The sequence below is a fragment of the Chelonoidis abingdonii genome, chromosome 5, assembly GCF_003597395.2.
Source record: "Chelonoidis abingdonii isolate Lonesome George chromosome 5, CheloAbing_2.0, whole genome shotgun sequence".
Classification (NCBI taxonomy): domain Eukaryota; kingdom Metazoa; phylum Chordata; order Testudines; family Testudinidae; genus Chelonoidis; species Chelonoidis abingdonii.
Genome location: NC_133773.1, coordinates 125,628,088 through 125,649,833, shown reverse-complemented (window position 1 = coordinate 125,649,833; position 21,746 = coordinate 125,628,088). Strand labels below are relative to the sequence as shown.

Genomic DNA, 21,746 nt, shown 5'->3' with positions numbered 1-21,746 from the left:
GTGGAGGTTGCACTTCTCAGCTTGCTACAAGGCAAGATCACCGGACAGATCGGTGTCAGGACCTGTGGATTCACCTCAGTGAAGCTACCTCCTCCCTGGAAATGTGGATTGCGAACCAGCAGGCATTGTCCAAGTACAACTTGGGAGATAATTGGACAGCTATGTCTTAAGTTTGCAGACCAGCTGCCTGAAACCTCCAGAGAGGAATTTCGTGCATTTGTCAGAGAAGGCTGCTTAGTGGTCAAGATGTCATTGCAGTCCATGCTCGATGTCTCGGACACTTCAGCCAGAGTTATGACCTCTGCTGCGAACATGAGGAAGCTGTCCTGACCGCAAAATTCAGGCATTGCTCCTAACATGCAGCAGGCCATAGAGGATTTGCCCTTCAATGGCTGAGTGTTATTTTTAGACAAGATAGACAAAACACTGCATTCCTTCAGGGACTCTAGAGCCAGCTTTTGTCCCTTGGGGTGCAGAAGCACTACTTTGGTGGCCAACAGCAGCAATAACATCTGCAACACACCTTTGGGAAGCCTCTTCCACCCCAAGACAGTGGGATTACCCCAGAAGGGGCATAGATCCCAGAGGAGGAGGCAGTCAAGTCTGGGGTTTCGGCCAGTTGGCATCCTCCCCCTGCACCACCCAAGTGTCCATTTTGATTCCTTGGTTTGGTCCAGTTGTCACTTCCTTTACCCCACCTCCATTCAAGGACAAGCTGGCACTCTTTTGGATGTTTAGGGCTTAATTGCAACTGACAGCTGGGTCCAAAGCACTGTCAGATCAAGCTATGCAATCCATTTCCTCTCCACTCCTCCAACCCACGCACCCTCCCTCCCCGTCCCTCTTCAGGGAACCCTCTCATGAGATATTTTTCCTTGAGCAGGTCCATTCTTCATTTGCATTTGGGAGTGGTGGAGGAAATTCCTCAAGAACCCTGGGGTCAAGGCTTCTATTCCACATACTTCTTGGTTCCCAAACCCAAGGGAGGGGTAAGACCTATTCTCAACATCAACAAATATATAAGATACATGAGGTTCCAGAGGGCACTCTATCAGCTATCCTCCCCACTGACTCTGACTGGTTTGCTGCTCTGAACCTTCATGGGTGCATTCTTCATGGTACTTATTTCCATGTGGCAATTCTTCTGAGCTACAGAAGATTTTTCTGGTTCGTTGTGACAAACCACCATTTTCAGTGCACACTCCCCTTTGGACTATCTCTTGCCACCAGTGTTTTTACCAAATGTATGGTCATGGTGACGGCATACCTCCAAAAGAAGGGAATCCATGCCTTCTTGTTTCTGGACAACTGACTACCCAGGGACAAATCCAGGGAAGAAGTCCCTTCTCATATGTGCATCACTTTGCATTTACTCAACCATCTGGATCTCTTGCCAAACATAGAAAAGTCAACATTGGTCCCTACTCAGACAATCGAGTTCATAGAGGCTCTAATATGAGTTTGAGAGAGTTGCTGCTGATAAACTGTTTGCAGTCAATTTGCTGCCTTTGCTTTGGTCTGCAGTCTTAACTTTCCATGACAATTTGCGTGTGCCAGATGCTTTTAGGCAACATGACGCATGCACTGGTGATTCAGTTCTCAAGATTGTGCCTTTGCCCTCTGCAAATGTGGCTCAGGATGGTTTAGCACCCAACCCGTCATCCATGGACAGGTTGGTCTGTCTCCCTTCATTGATCCTGGATTCCTTGTAGTAGTGGACTGTTCAGGGAAATGTATGTCAAGCCCTTACCGTCCGGGACCATTGTCATCGACAGGTTACAGAATGCATTTGGTGTCATGAGGGGCCTGTGGTCAGAGCAGGAAGTTCCACTGCCTATCAGTGTCCTGGAGCTTTGGGCCATCTACAGCGTTTCTCACTTTCCTAGACCACATCAAGGGTTCGATAGTTCGCATACTTGTTGACAATACCACTATGATGTATTATGTGAACAGGCAAGGGGGAGCACACTTCAGAGTGCTCTGCCAAGAGGCAATCAGGTTGTGGCAGTTCTGCATTGACGAGAATATCACTCCAATGACTAATCACTTGGCCAGGATCCAGACTCCTCTCACAGATCATCTCAGCAGGAATTTTTCCTTGAGCCATGAATGATCTCTTAAGCTCAGTGTTCTGCAAGTCATTTTTGCAGAGTGGAGCATCCTGATGATCAATCATCTTGATACAAGGAACAACAGAAAATTCCATCTGCTCTGCTCTCAAGGGGGCCTCAGTACAGGCTCCCTCACTAATGCCTTCCACCTCAGCTGTCAGTCGGTTCTCCTGTACGCTTTTACTCCAATCACAGTTGTTCTACAGGTCATCCTCCAGCTGAAAGTGGATCAGACCAAGCTCATCCTCATTACCCTGGCATGGCAGAGGCAGTCTGCTTTTCTGACCTTTTTGTCTGTCAGTTTAGCCTCCCATATTCCTTCCTCTCCATCCTGACCAGCTCATGCAGAATCACAGTTGCATTCTTTATCCTGGCTCAGGTCCCTTCATCTCGCAGCATGGCTGCTCTAAGGTTGAATGAGGAGAAAGAACTATGTTTGGGGGCTATTTCAACAGGTCCTCCTCAGTAGCAGAAAGCCTTCTACCAGGATGGCCTATTTAGCAAAGTGAAAGTGTTTTTCATTGTCATCATTGGCCTGTGGAGTTCAGTCAATGCTGGATAGTATCCAGGACATCTTGGAGTATTTGCTTTAGCTTCAGTTGTCGGGCCTTAGGCTTAGCTCACTGAGAGTGCATCTAGTGGCAGTCTCCTCTTTTCATCCACCCATTCACAGAAGATTGGTGTTGTCCAATTTCACAGTGGCAAGATTCTTGAAAGGAATCCTTCATCTCCATCCAGTAGTGTGGAAACCAGTTTCCCTTCTGGGACCTTACCATGGTCTTTGCAGCTTTCTTGGGACCTCCATTTGACCCTCTTGCATACTGCCTTTTTTATATTTTATGTCAAAAAAAAAACCCAACAAAACTTCTTTTCCTTCTGGTGGTAACATCTGCAAGGAGAGTGAGAGAGTTGCAGGCTTTGATGGCAGAGCCTCCTTACACGCAGTTCTACAAAGACAATGACATTGTAACCGCACTTAAAATTTGTATCTAAAGTGGTCTCTCGATGCAGTGTCTTCACACATTGAACATCAGACAATGTCTGACCTTTTCTCTGGACAGGGTTAAACCCTTTTGGGCTTTGCCTTGTCTGTGTCATATGCAGACTATCTGTGAGGAGACTTCTTCTCCCTTCATACAGTGTCTAAGTGGATAATTTCCTCCATCAAGAGTGCTTATAAAACAGCTTCAGCTACACACCCTTTATGGGCGCAAGCTCATTCTGCAAGAGTGCAAGGTACGTCAATAGCATTCTTAAGTGACGTCTCAATATTGGATATTTGCAGGGCTGCTATATGGTCATCGATACATACATTTATGAACCATTATGCCATTACCACAGCATCCAGAGCAGACACAAACTTTGGGAATGCAATCCTGCAGTCTTTGTTTAAATAGACTCCGAGCCCCTTTCCGTGGAGGTGTACTGCTTGTGGGTCACCTGAGTGAAATGCACAGCTGCATCTACTCGAGAAAAAGAAATGGTTACTTACTGTATGGTTCTTTGAGATGTGATGCAGATGTGTATTCCACAACCCACCCTCTGTCTTTTCTGCATTAGAGTCTAGTCTCTGGCTGTTCAGTGCAAAGGAACTGAGGTGGGTTGAGGCGGCACTGCTTTGTATATCCAGGGAGGGACTATAGCCACAAGGTAGAAGTATCACCCCTCTATGGATACCGTAGGCAAAATTCTTCAGGTCTGGCATGCTGGGCACGCACACACCTACATGAAATATACGTCTGCATCACATCTCAAAGAACCACAGTTTACAGTAAGTAACCACTTCTTTACTGATATATAACCATTTGCTTTCTTGCTTATTTACAGCTGTGTAAATGTCCATAACCAACAGCATATTTTAGTGATGTGTGCTGCAGCATTCTACTTGATAGAGAATTACCCACTTGATGTAGGGCCTGAATTCTCTGCAGGAATTATACAGGTATGTAGTGCACAATGTTCCAGATTACAGAAGATTGATGCAATCTTGAAGCAGTGCAGATTTTTTTTAAACGTTTTAGGTGGATTATTATTGATAAGCTTTATGAAAGAAATGTTTTCTTCTTTGCATATATATCTCTACAGATAATCCACCCTATGATTTGTGTGTTCCCTGAGGGCCAACACCTGCTCAGAGCAGCACCTTGTGCCTCCAAATGAGGTCATATAAGATACCCACCACCGCTCAGTTCCTTTTCAGCTGCCTTCGACTTGATACAGAGCAATTGTGTATCTGCTGATTCTTGGCTTCCTGCCTTTCTTAACGTAGTGGCTTATTCTAAATTTTTCTTTTATTTGTTTAGTTATTTTATTTCTCTTTTTAGTTTTAATACAGATAGGTATAGGAGGAGCTTGCCCTCTTCCTCCATACACACCTTTTTCTTTGACCTATGAGTTACACTGAAGACCCTGGAGATTAAACCATGCCAAAGGTCTTTTCCTTGTAGTTGACAGGCATTCGAGCTACCTTTGCTGTCTGGGAGACAACCATGTTCCATCAAAGTGCATGGTCTCTATGGGATTTAGAGGCAGGTTGCAGCAAGACAGGTAGGTTAGGCTGAACTCCTTCTAATGGAATACTCACTAGCCCCAGCTCCAGCCACACCTTCAGAGAGTAGGACTGCTTAGAAATAGAAGACTCTCTTTCCCCTGATAGGGAAATAAGGAAGAGGGGTAGGTCACTCATAAATTCCACTCTGAGACCTCACATCTCTCAAAGGGAATGGTTGAGGTTCCTATACAATTCCAGTACTGAGCTGTCAGTACCATATAAGAAGCAGCATGTGGAGAATTCTTCTAACAGATAGCACAGGGAGCAATCTACCTCTCGGTACACAGGCTCCTACTCATGCTCTGGTACTGTCATCTTCTCTGCACTGGAGTTCTGAGGTCAGAGAAGTTCCTCTATAAGCCTCTCTAGTACCACACTCACCATCACTGCACTGACCATTCTCCTCTACCAACTCAGACTTCAGGATACCATAGCCCTCCAATTCCCCTCAGATTTCTCTCTTGGAGACCTTTTTCATACCAGAGGAAGTGGAGTCCCTCTGTTATGGAATTCTATGAAAACCCCTCCCCGGGTACTGCTCAGTCACTTGCAACCGCAGTTATCCTGGATTGAACTCCAGTCTGGCCTCTGGTACCATCACCTTTTATCTGATGCTCCCCATTTCAGCCCAAGGGTGACACTTCAGAATCCAAGGTCTCAGTATAGGGCTCTTTTTTGGCACCATACCATCACACCCCACTGAGCTGCCATTCTGAGGAGGATCTTCTGGACTTCCCCAGAGTCCATACATCCAGGGGTTATGAATATCCTTGGGGAAAACCTTCCTCTCTCCACCCCGTTAGTAGGCTCACTGAAATCCCTGGGTCATATCCATTGGCACTTTCATACTATTCCCATCTGTCTTCAGAGACACATCTCATGAAGATCTCTTAAAACGAGATCCAGTCTCTCCTACTCTTGGGGCAATCAAACTGGTTACTCCAGAGTCCGTTAGGAATGGGGCAGAGGATAGAGACTGATACTCGATCTCAGAAACCTGAACGCCTACATCCTTTCCCAGCACTTCAGAACGATGACACTATCCACTGTAAATCTTATGCTTAGATATGGGAAACTGCTTCATCAACCTTGACCTGCAGGATGTCGTCTTTTCTGTAGCTTTCTACTCATCCCACAAGTGTTGCCTATGTTTCACAAAAGGCTCAGAAGGCTGCCAGTACTGAGACCTTCCCTTCGGGCTCTCCACAGTCCCAAAGGTCTTTACAAATCTCCTTTCAGCAGCGGCAGCCTATTTATGTCAGTGTGCCATAGCAGTATTTCCCTTACCTGGATGATTGACTCCTCAGGGCTTGATCAGTTAAGGAGGTCCAGTTGGCAACTGCCAGGGCTCTAGCACTGTTTCAGTCTCTAGGACTTTGCATTAATCGGAAGACGTCTACATTGACTCCCATCCAAACAATGGATTTAATCAGAACCACTGTAGACTCGCTAACTGCCAGAACCTATCTCACCAAAGAGAGTTTATCCAGTCTAATCTCGACAACACAACACAGTCTGCAAGGACCTGCCTGCAACTCTTGGGCCACATGTTGCCCTCCATCTTTGTAACGCCTCACATGAGACTGCATGTCAGATGCCTTCACACATGGCTTACATCTGTACACACGCCAGTCTCCTCCTCAAAAAGTTCTGGACTCTTTCAGGTGGTGAAATGACCCACTGAAGGTCTGAGCAAGAAGCCCATTCTCGTATACCCTACCCTCAAAGATCCTCGCAACCGATATTTCTCTTTTGGGATGCGTGGCTTACCTCAAAGGGGACACTGCACAGGGGAAGTGGTCAACATAAAGGTCACACTCTACATTCACGTTCTGGACCGGAGTCATTCGATAGGCTTCCATCACACCATAAAAGGCCACTCCTTCAGGGTACAGCTGGAAATCAGGCAACGATGTATTACATCAACTGACAGAAAAGAGAGAGATCCCAGCCCTTACACGCAGTCTCCAAACTTGTGGAACCGATGCCTTTCCCAGGAGATAAGAACACAAGTGATAAGAGACAGGAACTTAAGGCAACAGGAATAAGTGCACTAGCCGCCAGCCAGAGGCTGGAGTAGGCAAGGTCGTAGACTTCCTGAGCAGAAATTTCTTTCAAGATTACAAATGGGAATTCAGTGATTCTGTCTTTCTTGGCGTCTGCCAGAAGTAGGGTCTCCCAAATGCAGATCTCTTTAACACCCAAACAATGCAAAATGTTGTCTTTGCTCCAAGGGAGTATAAGGCTGTAACTCATTTGGAGATGCCCTGATAACACCAGGGCCCTGTACCATGCTTTGTTTACCAACCTCTGCCTCTGATTCTCAAGACCTTACTCAAACTGCATCAGGGTTATCCTTACAGCACCGTCCTGGCCAAGACAAGCATGCTAGTCAAACCTCCATCACCTCTCTGTGGCAACGTCCCTCCAACTGGGTCCTGTCAGGAGAAATCTCCTGTCCCAGAACTCTGGGACCCTGATCAATCCTAATCCTTCCTCCTTTAACTTGAGAGCATGGTTCCTGGATGGTTCTCAAGGTAGAGCTAATCTGTTCCGAAAAGGTCCAATCAGTTCCCCTATCTAGTAGTACTTGCAAAACTTACCTTCAGAAGTGGAAACACTTCCATTCCTGATGCTCTCTTCACTCTTCTCCAGCATCAGAGGTTCTGCTTTCCAAAATTTTAGACTACCTGTTGGATTTGAAGACACAAGGTCAGTCAGTGAGCCCAGTCAAAATACATTTGGTCACTATCACAGCCTTCCACTCACACATCAAGGGCTTCTCAGTTTTTGCCAACCCCACTATGGCCAGATTCCTCAAGGGCCCCCAACTTCCCAGTGGGACTGTAATTTGGTCCTAAGTGCTGTGAGGAAACCCTCCTTTGAACCTACATACTTGTTCTTTACTCCACCTCTCCCTCAGGACTTTGTTCCTTGTAGCCATCATTTCACTCCGTGCGTTTATGGGAGACCTATCATTTACTACCTTCTGTAGAGATAAGGTTACACTGTATCCCCTTCCTCATTTCTTCCCTAAGGTCTCTTCAGAATAATATAAATTAAGAGATCCACCTACCAATGTTTTATCCAAAGCCTCATGTCTCCAAGAGATCTGCCTACATACGCTCTAGGGATGGTATGTTTCCAGGTATGATACTACCTTTGGTGTTGCAGTCTTCTGGACTGTCTTGGACTTGCCTCCTCAGCACCTGCCTCCCACAGCAGAGAATCCGTAGGGACATATACTCAAAGAAGAAGGAGAGGTTACTTACCTTCAGTAACTTGAGTCCTTCAAGATGTTTTGTCCCTCTGGGTCCTCTGTCTCTCGCCCTCCTTTTTCTTGTCTGTGGTGGCTCTGCTTCACAGTCAAGAAGAAACTGAGTGGTGGTGGGTCCAGGCCATCTTTTGTGCCCTCATTTGGAGGCAGAGGGTGCTGCTCTGTGCAGGCATGGACCCTCGAATACTGCTTTGCATTCTCCGGTCAAGGGTAGCCATGCATCCTGTAGTGGAGCACCCATAGGAAGAAAACATCTCAAAGAACTCGTTACAGTATGATGAGTAACCTCTCTGCCCCTCCCCCCAAAGGGATTTGATTGAGGAGATTAAATCAGTTCTCCTTGTTACAACTGTACATTAGTCATTTTCTAATATATTGGTGTCGGAGTTTAGTTGAATACAATCGTTTCTTAGATTTCTTTCTTGCTTATTTCAGGTCTGTGGCGTAATGGTTTCTGGAAGTGATGAATCAACTCCATCCATTATTTACCATTGCGTCCTCAGAGGATTAGAACGACTCCTCCTTTCAGAGCAACTTTCTAGACTGGATAGTGAATCTTTAGTTAAACTAAGTGTTGACAGAGTGAACATACACAGCCCCCACAGAGCAATGGCAGCCTTGGGGTTAATGCTGACTTGCATGTATACAGGTGTGGATTTATTATTCAATTATTTATGCTCTGTGTTTTAAGTACATCTTTTTAGTAAACTAATATCTAGCTCCTCTAGAGCACTTTCCAGAAAATTAAACAAATGTTTACAGCTTACTGACAGAAATGAATTTTTTTCAATTATACCTTATTGAACTTATTACAAGATCTTTTTTCTGCTTAGGAAAAGAGAAAATCAGCCCAAGTCGTGCAACAGATGCAAATCCCACAGCTCCAGACAGCGAGTCCGTTATTGTAGCTATGGAACGGGTGTCTGTTCTTTTTGATAGGTAAGAAAACAAAACCTGAAGCGTAAAATGGAATAAAAGCCTCACATTTTGGCATTGTCTCAGTTTGTTGGCTGCTATTTTGTTCACGATTTTAAAATGTCATTTCTGATAGTTACTGTGCTGTTTAAAAATACTGTACCAATAATGTACACAGCAATGTCATTACAGCGGTTGGGTCCAACACAGACATACAAGAATGTAAATAGGAAACATATTAAATGTTACACAAAACAAATGCCTCTGCTTACCTAAAATACATGCCTCAGCAAATACGGTGATTACTTGTGTAAAATGTTTGAATGATCATAACCAAGTAAGAATTAACAATACTATAATCCTATTTATTGACACTTATAATGTAGTCAGAAAAATATCATTTCCACAGTCATGATGAAAATCGTAGTTTTGACTCTGGCTGCATACAGTAACCACAGTGTATGCTGTCACGAAGGGTTGGAATGTCCATTTTGAGGGTTATGAGTATGTGAACTGCAAGAACTATTAAAAAGTATACTTTTCTTTTATAAAAAAAAAAATTCAGCAATGATTTAACTGTTCCCATTAACTTCAATGGAAGTTATACCTCTGACTTCAGTGGGTACAGTTACACCAGTGCTAAATGCTTTAGAAAATACTGCCTTTTAAGATTTCATAAGTCAGTCCTAAAAGGCATTATGGAGCACTCCACAAGATCAACCCTCATTAAGCAGAGAGATCATACCTTTGCAGAGGAAATCAGTGGTGTGGTGGTTCATATTTGCTTTTCCCAAGACACCCTGAGCTTGATCTGCAAGCATCAACAGATGCAGCCTTTGACCGGAAGGCTCTCCAGTTGGTAGCTTCTCATTAAAAGTATCCTTAAAGAAAATGACATTCATTTCCTTGCCATCTAGCTCTCTTTCTCTCCATCCCTAACATAACATTCTTCTTTCTATTTCTCTTTTGTTTAACCAGCAGAGATGGTATGGATGAAAATTTTTCTTTCTCAGATTGCCAGCAGTGCTAATGCATTCCCCCAAATGCACAGACACACTATCTTTTTAGCATGCATCTCAGACATAGTGTGGTACTCTCTGGTGTAGAGTTCGTTTGTTTGTTTGTTTTTCTATAGCTTCACTTAGTCTCAGCCTATCATTTAAAAAAATAAACCCATTAGAAGTCAAAAGTTGAATGTCATACAGCTGTTGGAGAACATTTGGGTCAGTGTTAGATCTCAGTGCTGAAGAGCCTGCAGGTCTAGCAACATATAAGAGAAAAGAATTCCTCTCTTATTCCTCTTGACTCTAGAAAAACAGGAAAAAAAATTTCATAGGGACTAAATCAGCATGAATGTTCTACTGAATTAAAATGGTCAAATATATTCTCTTTTTTGTTTTAGGATCCGGAAAGGATTTCCTTTTGAAGCTAGGGTAGTGGCACGGATCCTCCCTCAGTTCTTAGATGACTTTTTCCCTCCACAGGATGTAATGAACAAAGTTATTGGAGAATTTTTATCCAACCAGCAGCCATATCCACAATTCATGGCCACAGTAGTTTATAAGGTAGTGTATTTTAAATTGATTTTCATAAATCTACTTTTGGTGAAAGGCTGTTCGCTCTTTGAAGTCAGTAACTAGGACTCCTGGCAATGTATTATTATTGGTATTATGTCAAGCATATAATCTGGCAAAAATCATTTTAAACCTCTTCACTACTGATGTTTGAAAATTCCATTTATGACATTGAGCTGAATAAGTGAAAAGGGCAAATGTTTGGATTTTTTTAAAATGCCGTTTATGCTAAATTTCATGACACAATACATATAATTCTGGTGTAGAAGTGACTAGCAAAATAAACCAGCATGTGGCTTTGTTTTAGTAAACAAACTCCGTTTGTGCTATTACACTGAAGGTGAAATTAGAAATTCCAAAGATAGACCCGAACATGTTTTGTTTTTCCTCACATTTACTTGCACAAGTTGAAATAAATAAAACCCGTAATTCTGAAGTAAAAAAATTCAGAGAAGACTACATTCCTACAATACTGAATTCATAATGGAAAGCAGGGGAAATTTTATTATAAGAGCCAGGAAATCAAAGAAAAGGTTTATACATTCTTATTCATGTCATATCCTGTTCAGGAGTGAGAGAAAGAGGCCTGTTCATGATAGAGAATCAACTTTACCTAATTTGTCAATTTAGAGTAGAAAATTTCAGTAACTCCCCATTTAACGTCCTCTCGCTTAATGTTGTTTGTATTTTACATCCCTGCTTCATTACAGAATGTGCTTGTTTAAAGTTGTGCTATGCGCCGCTATAAAGTCGTTCGTTTGCCTGCTTTGTCCACAGCTGGCAGCCCCCCATGAGCTCCCCTATGCCCCCCCCCAGCGCCTCCCACCCGCCAGCGGACCTTGTGGATCAGAGCCTTCCCCCTGTTCCCCCCGCCTCCTGCCTGTGGCAATCAGCTGGTTTGCGGCATTCAGGAGGCAGGGGAGGGTGGGGGGAAAAGAGGAAGGTTAAGGGTGGGGGTTTGAGGGAAGGGGTGAAGTGGGGGGGCATAGGGCCCCCTACCCCTGGTGCTTGCACAGCAGGGAAAGCTGCTGCTGTTGCCCAACGTGCTTCCCCTAGCCTACAGCACCTTCAGCCTTTTTGGCTGCCTCATTGTCTGCAGTGCTAGTGGGCTGTGCTTGTGTGGGGTGAGGCATGGGCACCTCCCATTCCTTCATACTCAGCAAGGATGATTGTAATATTAAATTGTTTCTTTAAAATTGTTTAAAACTTATACCTGTATTAAATTGCTTGTTTAAAATGTATATAATGCCTTTTGTCTGGCAAAAAAAAATTTCCCTGCAACCTAGTGCCCCCCTGCCCCCCATTTACATTAATTCTTATGGCAAAATTGGATTCGCTTAACATTGTTTCGTTTAAAGTCGCATTTTTCAGGAACATAACTACAACGTTAAATGAGGAGTTACTGTAGTTTGTATGCAAGTCTAGTTCTAAATCCCGTTTAAAGGTTTAGATGTACTGTGACATTCCAAAGAGGACAGATTCCATGGTCATAGTATTACATGACTAAACTGGCACTTACCAAATCAGTGAACAGAAAGTTGACAGTTATGAATCTACATATAACTGGGTGGGGCACCCTGAAGTGTCTCAGATCATTTGAGATGGATTGGGAAGAATAGCCCCCTCAGTTGTAACACTAGTCTGGATATGCTATTTTGGCATAATCTCTTGGGATCTGTTTCCCCAACATCTGAAGTAGAAATTAATCACACACAAATTATTTGAAGGCTCAGATGTTTAATGTGCTATTTTAATTGTATTTAGATACAACTATCTGTCACAATGTACGCAAATGGAATTTTGTGGGCAATCTCATGTACGTAATGAACATTTTTGACTGACAGTCTGATTACTAAAATCTGACTGCCACATGTAATATCATAAAGATTTAATAAATATTCTTATACTTACTTGAATCGGCCATCTTAGTGGGTAAAATGCTTCTAGGGTTTGAAGTAGCAGGACACTCATCTAGGCTTACATGTTTGCAGTATGTTTTATGTCTGGCCGTTAGTGTTCTAACATCTTTTCCCACATGCAATAATTATCATTTTTGCAGGTTTTTCAGACACTACATACCACTGGACAGTCACCAATGGTCCGTGATTGGGTGATGCTCTCGCTCTCCAACTTCACACAGAGAACGCCTGTTGCAATGGCAATGTGGAGTCTTTCCTGTTTTTTTGTCAGTGCTTCCACCACTCAGTGGGTTTCAGCAATGTATCCTAAATCGGTATTATGTGGGTTTAGCACTTCTGTAAAGTTGATTGATAACACTGGAGACTGAAATCCTCCCTTCATGTATTTAATAAGTACACCATGGGCAGTAGTACTTCTCCACAATGCCCTGCCAGGGCATCAGATTTCACCAAGTAGAGCCACTTCCAAAAGTGATCACATAGTTCATTCTCCATGTCTATTCAGTATTTAATATACAATTATTGGGTTAAAATGTGTTACCTGTATCATGCAGGGGATCAGACTAGATCAGTGGTTCCCAAAGTTTAACAACCTGTGAATCCCTTTCCCCAAAAATGACAAGTCTTGTGAACCCCCTCCTAAAAATGAATATTTCCAGGGATTTTCTCCTTTACCTGAGTATAAATTATAAAAGCAGTGATCTTGGAAATATAAAATTTGTTTTTGTGACATGCTTATTACACACTGTTATTAATTATTATCATTACAGTATTTTTATTACATTATGAAAACGGCAACACTCTTCCAGGATCTCACTTTTGTAGCTTGTATTTAAGAAGCCAACTCAAAGTGTTCTTCCTACACAAGCAGTCAGGTCTTGAGTAGTCCAGGCAAACAACGCACATTACCACAAAGCTTAAACTTGTTCTTCACAATTTTAAAAACAATACTAGCTGCCTATTTAATTTTAAAAACAGCAAAAAATATCCACCTCCCTTTCCATTTCTTATAAGGAATCTTGAAGTTTAAATCTCCTCAGTGTGATAGCTATGCTTGCTTTGATCTGCTTAGCTCTTGGAAGTCCAGGGGCTCCGGGCTGCTGGCCCCATGTTGCCCAGCGTCCCTAGCGACAGCTCTATCCGCCATTAGGGAATTTTTTCCCCAAGAACCCCCTGTAACATTTTGCGAACCACTGGACTAGATGGTCATGGTGGTCCCTTCTGGTCTTAATCTACAACTCAGTTGTTTGAATTGCCAAGAGTGGATGCCAGTTGGTACAAGCTGAATAGTTCAACATTGGTACCATAATGGTTTATAACTTTACTATCAGATGTAAACAGTGAATTATTTAAATATCAGATAAGGGTGAATTTTTTAGCATATGTCAGGTTCAGCCATATCCCTTACATATATTTTAAGGGGAGTCTTGCATCTCAACTCCTACATTACTATGGAAAATTTTTTCTTTTAGTGGTGTAAGCTTTTAATGTAAAGAATTGTGAGACATTGAGAACTGATTTATTTCAGGGAACAAATGATTAACGAGCCTATAATGTTTAGAAGTTTTTACCAGATATTTTCAAGGTGGCTTTTTATTATTTTCCTTTTAAAAATCAGTCATAAGCATTGTGCCATGTTCTAGGGCAGAGGTGGGCAGTGGGGCCATCTTGTATGGCCCCTGAGCTCCCAACTGGCCATGGCTCCTCCCCTGCTGTCCTCCCTCCCCCACAACCTCAGCTCACCGTGCTGGCAGCAAGGCAGCGTGGCTGGCTCCAGCTGGCGGTGCGGCTCAGGGGAAGATTTACAAGTGAACACAGGGTACCTTGGCACGGCGCCCCCCAACAACAGAGGGCCCCCAGGGCCAGGCACTCAGGCAGCTCAGCACTGGCGCACCCCCCCCACACAGGGGGGAGGGGCTGCAGTGTGTATGGCAGGAGCACGGGGAACGGGGGCAGAGGACTCAGGAGGAGCACCGGGTGGCTGCGCAGCTGGCTGGAGAGAAGCAGCGCTTTGAAGGGGAAACAGCCACTTCTCTCCGAGTCCTTCACCCATGTTCGCAGGGCCACATTCTGAAAGGGGCTGGGGAGAGTGGGGGACGGTATCAGGGGGCGGTTACGGGCAGGGTGTCCCAGTAGGGGGCGGTCCCGGAGGGCTGTCGGGGCAGGGATCCCAGGAGGAGGTGGTCAGGGGACAAGGAGCAGGGGGGGTTGGATGGGTCAGGGGTTCTGATGGGGGCACTTGGGGGGCAGGAAGTGGGAGGAGGCGGGGGCCAGGCTGTTTGGGGAGGCACAGCCTTCCCTACCCGGCCCTCCATACTGTTTCGCAACCCCGATGTGGCCCTCGGGCCAAAAAGTTTGCCACCCCTGCTCTAGGGTAAAACACACTCTCAAAGAACATCCTCATCCCCTTTCTTTCCCCTCCTTGCAGTTCTGTCTTTTCCCCCACCTCTCCCCAAAAAATTGTATTTGGCAAACATTCTTCTGCAAGGCAGCAAATCACAATAATTTTAAACTGGCAATAGGATAACATTCCCCAAAATAGTTGGAACAATGAATTGAAGGATGCAGTGTTATTGCCCAACAAACATGTAATTAAAAAAAAATAAAAATCTTCTCACCTTAAAAAGAACTGCTGCTCAGGAAAATCAGCCCTGAATATGATATTTTATAAACAGTCTAAAAATGGAAATGTCTCCATTATGTTTTACATTTCCTTGATGACTAGTTTTGTGGCTCTGTGCATTGGCAGTTCTGTTTATCTTTAAGCAGTGAAGAACTGTGTTGTTGATGAGGGTTTTTCTCCTAATATATAATTTAACAAGTGGAAAGTATTCCTAGCAACTCATTTTAAGCTAACAATAATAGGGAAGTTGCATAGTTACTGAGAGAAATATAACTAAGAAATAAAGCTTCTGCAATGGCAGTTTAATTGCTGCCTGCAGATGTCTTGCATTTACAATTACACAGTGGTAAAGCAAAAATATTTAATTTATCTGGGAATGTTTTTTAAGTCAGTGATATTTTATGTAAAACTTTAAAGTTTGTCTCTTACCTCATTATTATGCCCTTAACTATTTTCTCAGTCTTCCACATATTATCAGCAGAATGGGAAAATCGGAGCAAGTGGACATTAACCTCTTCTGTTTGGTGGCCATAGACTTTTACAGACACCAGATAGATGAGGAACTAGATCGAAGGGCCTTCCAGTCTGTGTTTGAGATGGTAGCATCGCCAGGAAGCCCATATCATCGCCTACTAACTTGCTTGCAAAATGTTCACAAGATCACGGCATGCTGAACGTCATGATATTGGTTAATGAAACTCGGTGGCTTGATTTGGAATCTGATATGAATGTTTAGAGAAATATAAATTTGCAGAAAGCAGCTGGGATTTGCTTCTGCAATGAATCTGCATCTGTCAGTTTTATACTTCATGCTTGTTTGCACGGAGAAGCGCTGTGCACCACAGAGAATCACATGAAAGGTGTAATAGGAACATTCTTATTACCAATGGTTAGCTGTGTTAAATGGAAATATGTATATGTTTTATGTAATGTTTGGGACTAACCTGAGGCTGAATTACTAACTAAAATATATGGGCAGATACTTTATGCAGGAAAGCCAGGTATTACTTTTCTTCCTGATGTTCAATTTAAGTCACCGTGTTGCATCTGGTATTGAAAATCTGACAGAAATACTCTCAGTGCAAGTTTTCAGTCATTACAAATCTTTATAGTGTGTGTGTGTGTGTGTGTGTGTATATATATATATATATATATATATATATAAAATATGTACACTGTGAGGTAGTATAGATCAGAAATTGTTTCCTAATGTCTCTCCCAAACAAGGAAATGAGAAACCAGTTTTCAGGAGTAATACTCCCAGCATGCAATTATTCTGTCTCTGGACTTTCTAATATATTGTGGTGTATGTGTTGGTGGCATGGGACATATAGTGCACATACATAACCACACTTTTCTTTTTTCTTCTCAGGATTTAAAATTTTAGTACAATATATCAGTAAAAGAAATTTTAACTTAAATATTTCTATATCATGTAAAGTATGTAAAATTGTAAAATGTGTGGTGCATGAAATGTGCTGTAATTTGAAATGAACAAAAAGCCACTCTACTGAATGTCTTGACATCTGTATTGTCCTCATTTTCTCATTGTGTGCTCAAGTTCATGTTCATTTTTAAAATCCATCTTAATGTACAGGTTACATTTTATGTTCTACATTTCACATTTTTGTAGGGTAACACTTTAAAAACTGGAATATATAGGCTAGTTTGTGTTGATGCTATGTTAAGAAGGCATTTTTGTGATCCATTTGATGGTATCTTGTTTTGAGTTTCTTTATTTTGAGATAGCCTGGATTAGCACTTTTTGTATACTAAGCTGCTCTCACCTGTTGCAGAGGCGTTGGGGTTTTTTGTTTTTGTTTTGTTTTGTTGGTTTTTTGTTTTTTGAGAGAGAAAAATGATGCAAGTTTCCAGTAGCCAATAACTATCTGGCTTTTTCATTTATACTAACAGAAACCATAGAGTCATTTGGATATAAACCACTCACTTTACTCTAAGCAAATTCATGACGGCAATTAAGAATCAGAAGGCTAATGTGGTCTACTTTGGTGCTGGCTAAGGTGTTAGATTATACAACCTCTTTTATTAGTTGTCTGCAACATTGTTTATACACAAACACTGCATAAACATCCACAAATTCCAAAATTCTCCAGTTCTACACAGGGCCAAATTCTGTTTACGCCTCATACAAGCCTTTGATTTTAGTTGGTTGCACATGGGGAAATCTAGGGCAGTATTTTTCCGATAACAGTATCTGATATAATTCTTCAATATAGAAAAGTAATGCCTTGGTTCTGAGCTACATTGCTATATTTAACCTCATTACATTTTCTCATTAACACCTGTTGGTAACACTCAGAATATCTAAATAGTGTTATCAAAAGGAGCATATACTGTATGTTTTTGTGTATATAATGTATATGTAATTATACACATATGACTACATTTACTGTATACAAATGTGTATATTTGTATTTATTAAACCCATGGATTTAAACTAATTCCAGTTCTTAGACCAAAAATGGTTGCTTTTGCCCATAACTTGATTATAAAGGAATTGCCCAATGATGTCACTTCCTCTTATGATAGGTACGAAACTGATTATATGGGCAGCAGAAATAACTGGACTTTGCTGTATCTAGCTGTTTGATAGAGTTTATTATCTAGAGGGTTATTTCTGCCCTCTGAGTTGGCGGCTACTGCTTCTTTCTTGGGCCACGGCACTGTGGTGACTTTTTAAAAAAGAAACTGAAGTTCAGAAAGGGTTTAAAAAATAGATCTTATTAAAGGTTTTGGTTATACTGGAAATCTTACAGTTCTGGTAAGAGACCACTTGCCAGGGAAGTGAGCTATAATGCCCTCAGATTGCCATTAAGGGTAATATAGATCACTAGTCCCTTTTGTAACCCCCAATAATAGTCTTCTTCTATAAACCCACATACCAGTCAGTTTTTGTATGATATATTGTAAGTGAAGATATTTTTGTAAGCTATTTTCCAAAATTTAAAACAGATTTTAATATATTTTTGAAGCATTTGATAGTCACACCTTAACCATAGATCACTATACTTTCTGTTTCATGAACAGATAAATCTTACATATTTTTAACCTCATAAATAACCACTGCATGGTTGATCAGTATGCCTCCAGATGATGGAGGCTGGCCATCCCAACTTGTGAAGTTTTCCAAACAAATCAGCTGAGACTTGCCATAGAAACTTTCCAGCCAATAAAAAGAGCATATTAAGCTAAGGAGTCAACATGTGACAGAAATGGATTTCTTTTCAACATGTGATAAATTCCCTCTCGTCAGTACTATTGTTGGCATTTGATAGGATGTTCAGATTTCCCACTTCAAAACGTCACCCAAAAGTGATGCAGCCAGGTCTGTCTTCAGATAAATTCAAAGATAATTAGAATAGTTGTGTGCGTCGGTCTTATCTCCATGAAGATTTGTCATACATAGAAAACAGGTTTGCTGTCTGTAGATCTTCAGTGTCTCTAGATTTTTCTTCTCCGGAATTATTAACTGAATACAAATAACATTCATTTTCAGATGTATGAATGTCTTGAAGGGGACATGGCTGGTTATTCTCCATAGTTTGTAATTACACATTTATAAGGCTAAAATTTAACATTTATTTCCTTTTGATGTGCATTTTTGTCCTTTGTTTCTTTTGGAATGAAAATTATAATTTTTGTATTTGTAAAAATATCTAATATCTACACAATTCTGGTAACACCCATCAGTAGTTACGTTGTGCTTTATGGCTTAATTTCTGCCTCTTACAGCAGAACAGAATATCACATGGTCATGTTTTTTGTGTCTATTCAAAAGAAATCTTAAGGTTAGATTTTTTTTAAATTACCATCTGTAAGATTTGTTGCTCCAATATATGATTTTTTTATATTTGACCAAGATTAACTGTTTCCCTTTTTAATATGCTATCAGTAGACTAAAACAAGATCCATGCTTGACATCAAACTGGTTTTGGAAATTAAACTGAGTTTATCACTGAGACCCGAGGTATAAATAGTTAGATGTATATCTGGTGTCCTAAATAACTAAAATAAGCAATATTTAACATATTCTATATACATATAGTGTGAATTGATAAATCAGTTTTTTCATTTAGAGGGTCTTGAAATAGTTTGTAGTATAGCTAAGAGAATACATTTGTGAACAAGCAAATTGATAACACTGAAATCTAAATGAGGTTTAACCTGAAAACCTGCTTTTTTCCATAAAGTGCTGCCTCTTTTGAGACTCTCTTACTTGCCTCTGAATTTTTAAAAAGTATCAGGCAGATATCACTTGATCAGTAGAGGTTGGCTAAAGTAATTTCCTTCCTTTTCAGTGAAGTTTTATTTTATTCCTTTCAACAGAGGAGAAATTTGAAATACCTTATACTAAAACAAGTTGAATTAATGCAAATAATTTTTATTTGCAATTTAAGACTGTCAATTGAGGTTTTATTAAAGATCCTTCTTTTTAGTCCTTGTGCCCACTTTGGGATGTCTCCCTCACTTAAAAAAATAAATACAAACACCTGGTATTCATGAATTCTACATTATATTACTTCCCATTGCAGAAAATCCCTTCTCAGCATGAATGGATAAAATCTGACTCACTATTTGACATGAACATTGATTAAAACTGTGAATACCTATTGAGCAGCTTTCAGTAAAACTTGAAAAAGAATAGTCAACCTTCAGATTAAAAGTGAATTCCAATCTAGTATTTCTTAATTCTATTTTAAGAACATTTCATCATGTCATTCTCTTTTAAATTACAGTTGGCTTTGTATAGCAAATAAGGAGGTTGTGTCAAAAACACTGCAAAGGCAATCCTCCAAGAGCAGTCTTCAAGAGCAGACTCTAAGTCTTTGTACAGTATTTCAGCGCTGTCATGACTAAACACTATCCATGTATCATGCCTCCTGAATGCAAGAAACATTCAGGTGTAATGAGCAATAAATATAGCAATAAGCAGTCTAAAGAGATGGTTAGTCATTCAGGATTTTACACATTGGTTCTTTGTGGGGGCAGCTGAGTCACTGTGTTAAATAAATTTTAGTTTTCTTATAAAGACCCCAAGAATGCTATGCACTAAAACCAGGAACCAACTGAGAATAACCAAGGATATATTTTTAAACTGGCACCAGTATGTAACAGTAAAAAGAAAGCAATTTTAAGGTTATAAAACAGCAAAGAAAGTATTTAAGTAATTCCCTTATTCTAAATAAAGTTATCTGTAGTAAAACTGAGAATCTGAGATGCCTACCTACTGTTAGGATAAACACGGCACCAAAGAATCTGGAAAGGGTGCTGAAGTCCAGTGTGCTAATTTACCTCATTTTGAGAATTCAGATGTTTGCCTATTACCTTAAAGTATCCATTAAATAACTTCAAAAAAACTAACAACATTCCTAAGAGGAGAGCTTCTATGGTATGTCAAGTGATTAAAGTTAGCTGGACATGAATGCCATGGAAACACAGTTTAGGGATGCGCGTACTGCTTTATCGCATGCATGTTGTGTGTGGACTTGTCATCATTCACATCAGTCTTTGTCTACACATAATGTCAAATTAGACCAGCCTGACGAAGGATAAGGTAATTGGCATACCATACAGTCCTATGATGTTATCTCGTATGGTTTGAGGGCTATGATGGGCAAGGCTTGGAGCCCCAACACCAACAGTAGCTGTATTCAGAATAAAAGGAAGGAATATAATTTTAGATGTATGTTTAAATTTAAAGACATTTGCTGAAAATATTGCACATTAAAATTAGAGAAAATAAACTATACACTGTTGCTGTGCGTGATTTTTCTGTTTGTTAAAAAAATAAGTTCTGAATACACTTTAACCAGCTGCAATAAAAATGTGTGCTTATGCTCTCTACACTGATCCAAATGTAGGGGGTGTTGAGAAAATGTGAAAACATTTGAGCTCTATGCTGCTGCATGTAAACTCTAGTACTGTTTACATGTTAAATAAGAGAGAACACTGTGAAGATTTTTTTTACTCTTTCTGCTAGACATGCTTTCCAGAACGTACAGGATAAGGGCTTGGCTACACAGGGACACTCAGGGCAGGTCTACACTACAAACTTGCCTCAGTGCAGCTGCTGTACCGCTTCTGGTGAAGACACACTAGCCGACAGGAGAGCGTTCTCCCGGCTTAATAACTCCACCTTCATGAGAGGCAGTAGGGAGAAGCTCTCCTACCGACGTAGCACTGTCTACAAAGGTTAAGTTTGGTATAACTATGTTGCTTAGGGGTACGGATTTTTCACACTCTCAGCAATGTAGTTATACCAAAGGGTACTATAGACCAGGCCTCAGGGAAATTAAATTCACACCTTTAGTGAATTCCTGTTAAAGTGCTCTTATTCAGCGTTAAAGTGTATTTAATTGGATTTATTTTAATTCACTTCCAAAGTAAATTAAACTAAATCAAATTAAGGCCACTTTAATTCTGAGTAAGTTTCCAGATGGGGTTTAATGCAGTTAACTAATCCACTTTAAAATTCATTCAGATTACTTTTCTTGTGTGTATTCATGTAAAAACAAACACAAAAGGTTTTGGAGGAGAACCAAGGAAAATCTAGCCAAACAGAAAGTTTAAAAGTGTACAACTGCATTTGTAAATGATGTTTTTATCTACTGGAGCCCTACGTGATGGATTACATTACACAGGAGGAGGAAAGATTTAGCTGTGCTTTCACAGCTGTTAGCCATTCTGTTGGGTTAACTTTTAAAGAAAAATCTGGAGAGTCCTACCACACAATAGCAATGATCTCTTGCAGTACT

At 41.1% G+C, this 21,746-nt stretch overlaps 1 protein-coding gene and 1 long non-coding RNA gene across 6 annotated transcripts in view; one reads left to right on the top strand and one right to left on the bottom strand.

Annotated features, from left to right (window-relative positions):
- Positions 1–20,740, top strand: part of HTT (huntingtin) — a 213,582-nt gene extending 192,842 nt beyond the window's left edge. For all 5 annotated transcript variants that reach the window (XM_075066616.1, XM_075066618.1, XM_075066617.1 and 2 more), the window contains 6 exons: positions 3,939–4,053; positions 8,375–8,588; positions 8,773–8,878; positions 10,257–10,419; positions 12,488–12,648; positions 15,431–20,740. In XM_075066616.1, coding sequence (XP_074922717.1) covers positions 3,939–4,053; positions 8,375–8,588; positions 8,773–8,878; positions 10,257–10,419; positions 12,488–12,648; positions 15,431–15,644 — 973 coding nt within the window. In that variant the 3' untranslated portion in view covers positions 15,645–20,740. The remainder of the gene's footprint in view (positions 1–3,938; positions 4,054–8,374; positions 8,589–8,772; positions 8,879–10,256; positions 10,420–12,487; positions 12,649–15,430) is intronic.
- The window catches only part of LOC142046904 (uncharacterized), a 202,906-nt gene that overhangs the window by 39,570 nt on the left and 141,590 nt on the right, over positions 1–21,746 (bottom strand). The window contains exons 3-5 of the long non-coding RNA XR_012655990.1: positions 7,935–8,162; positions 7,266–7,352; positions 6,433–6,557 (exon numbers count right to left, since the gene is read on the bottom strand). This is a non-coding gene — a long non-coding RNA (uncharacterized LOC142046904). The remainder of the gene's footprint in view (positions 1–6,432; positions 6,558–7,265; positions 7,353–7,934; positions 8,163–21,746) is intronic.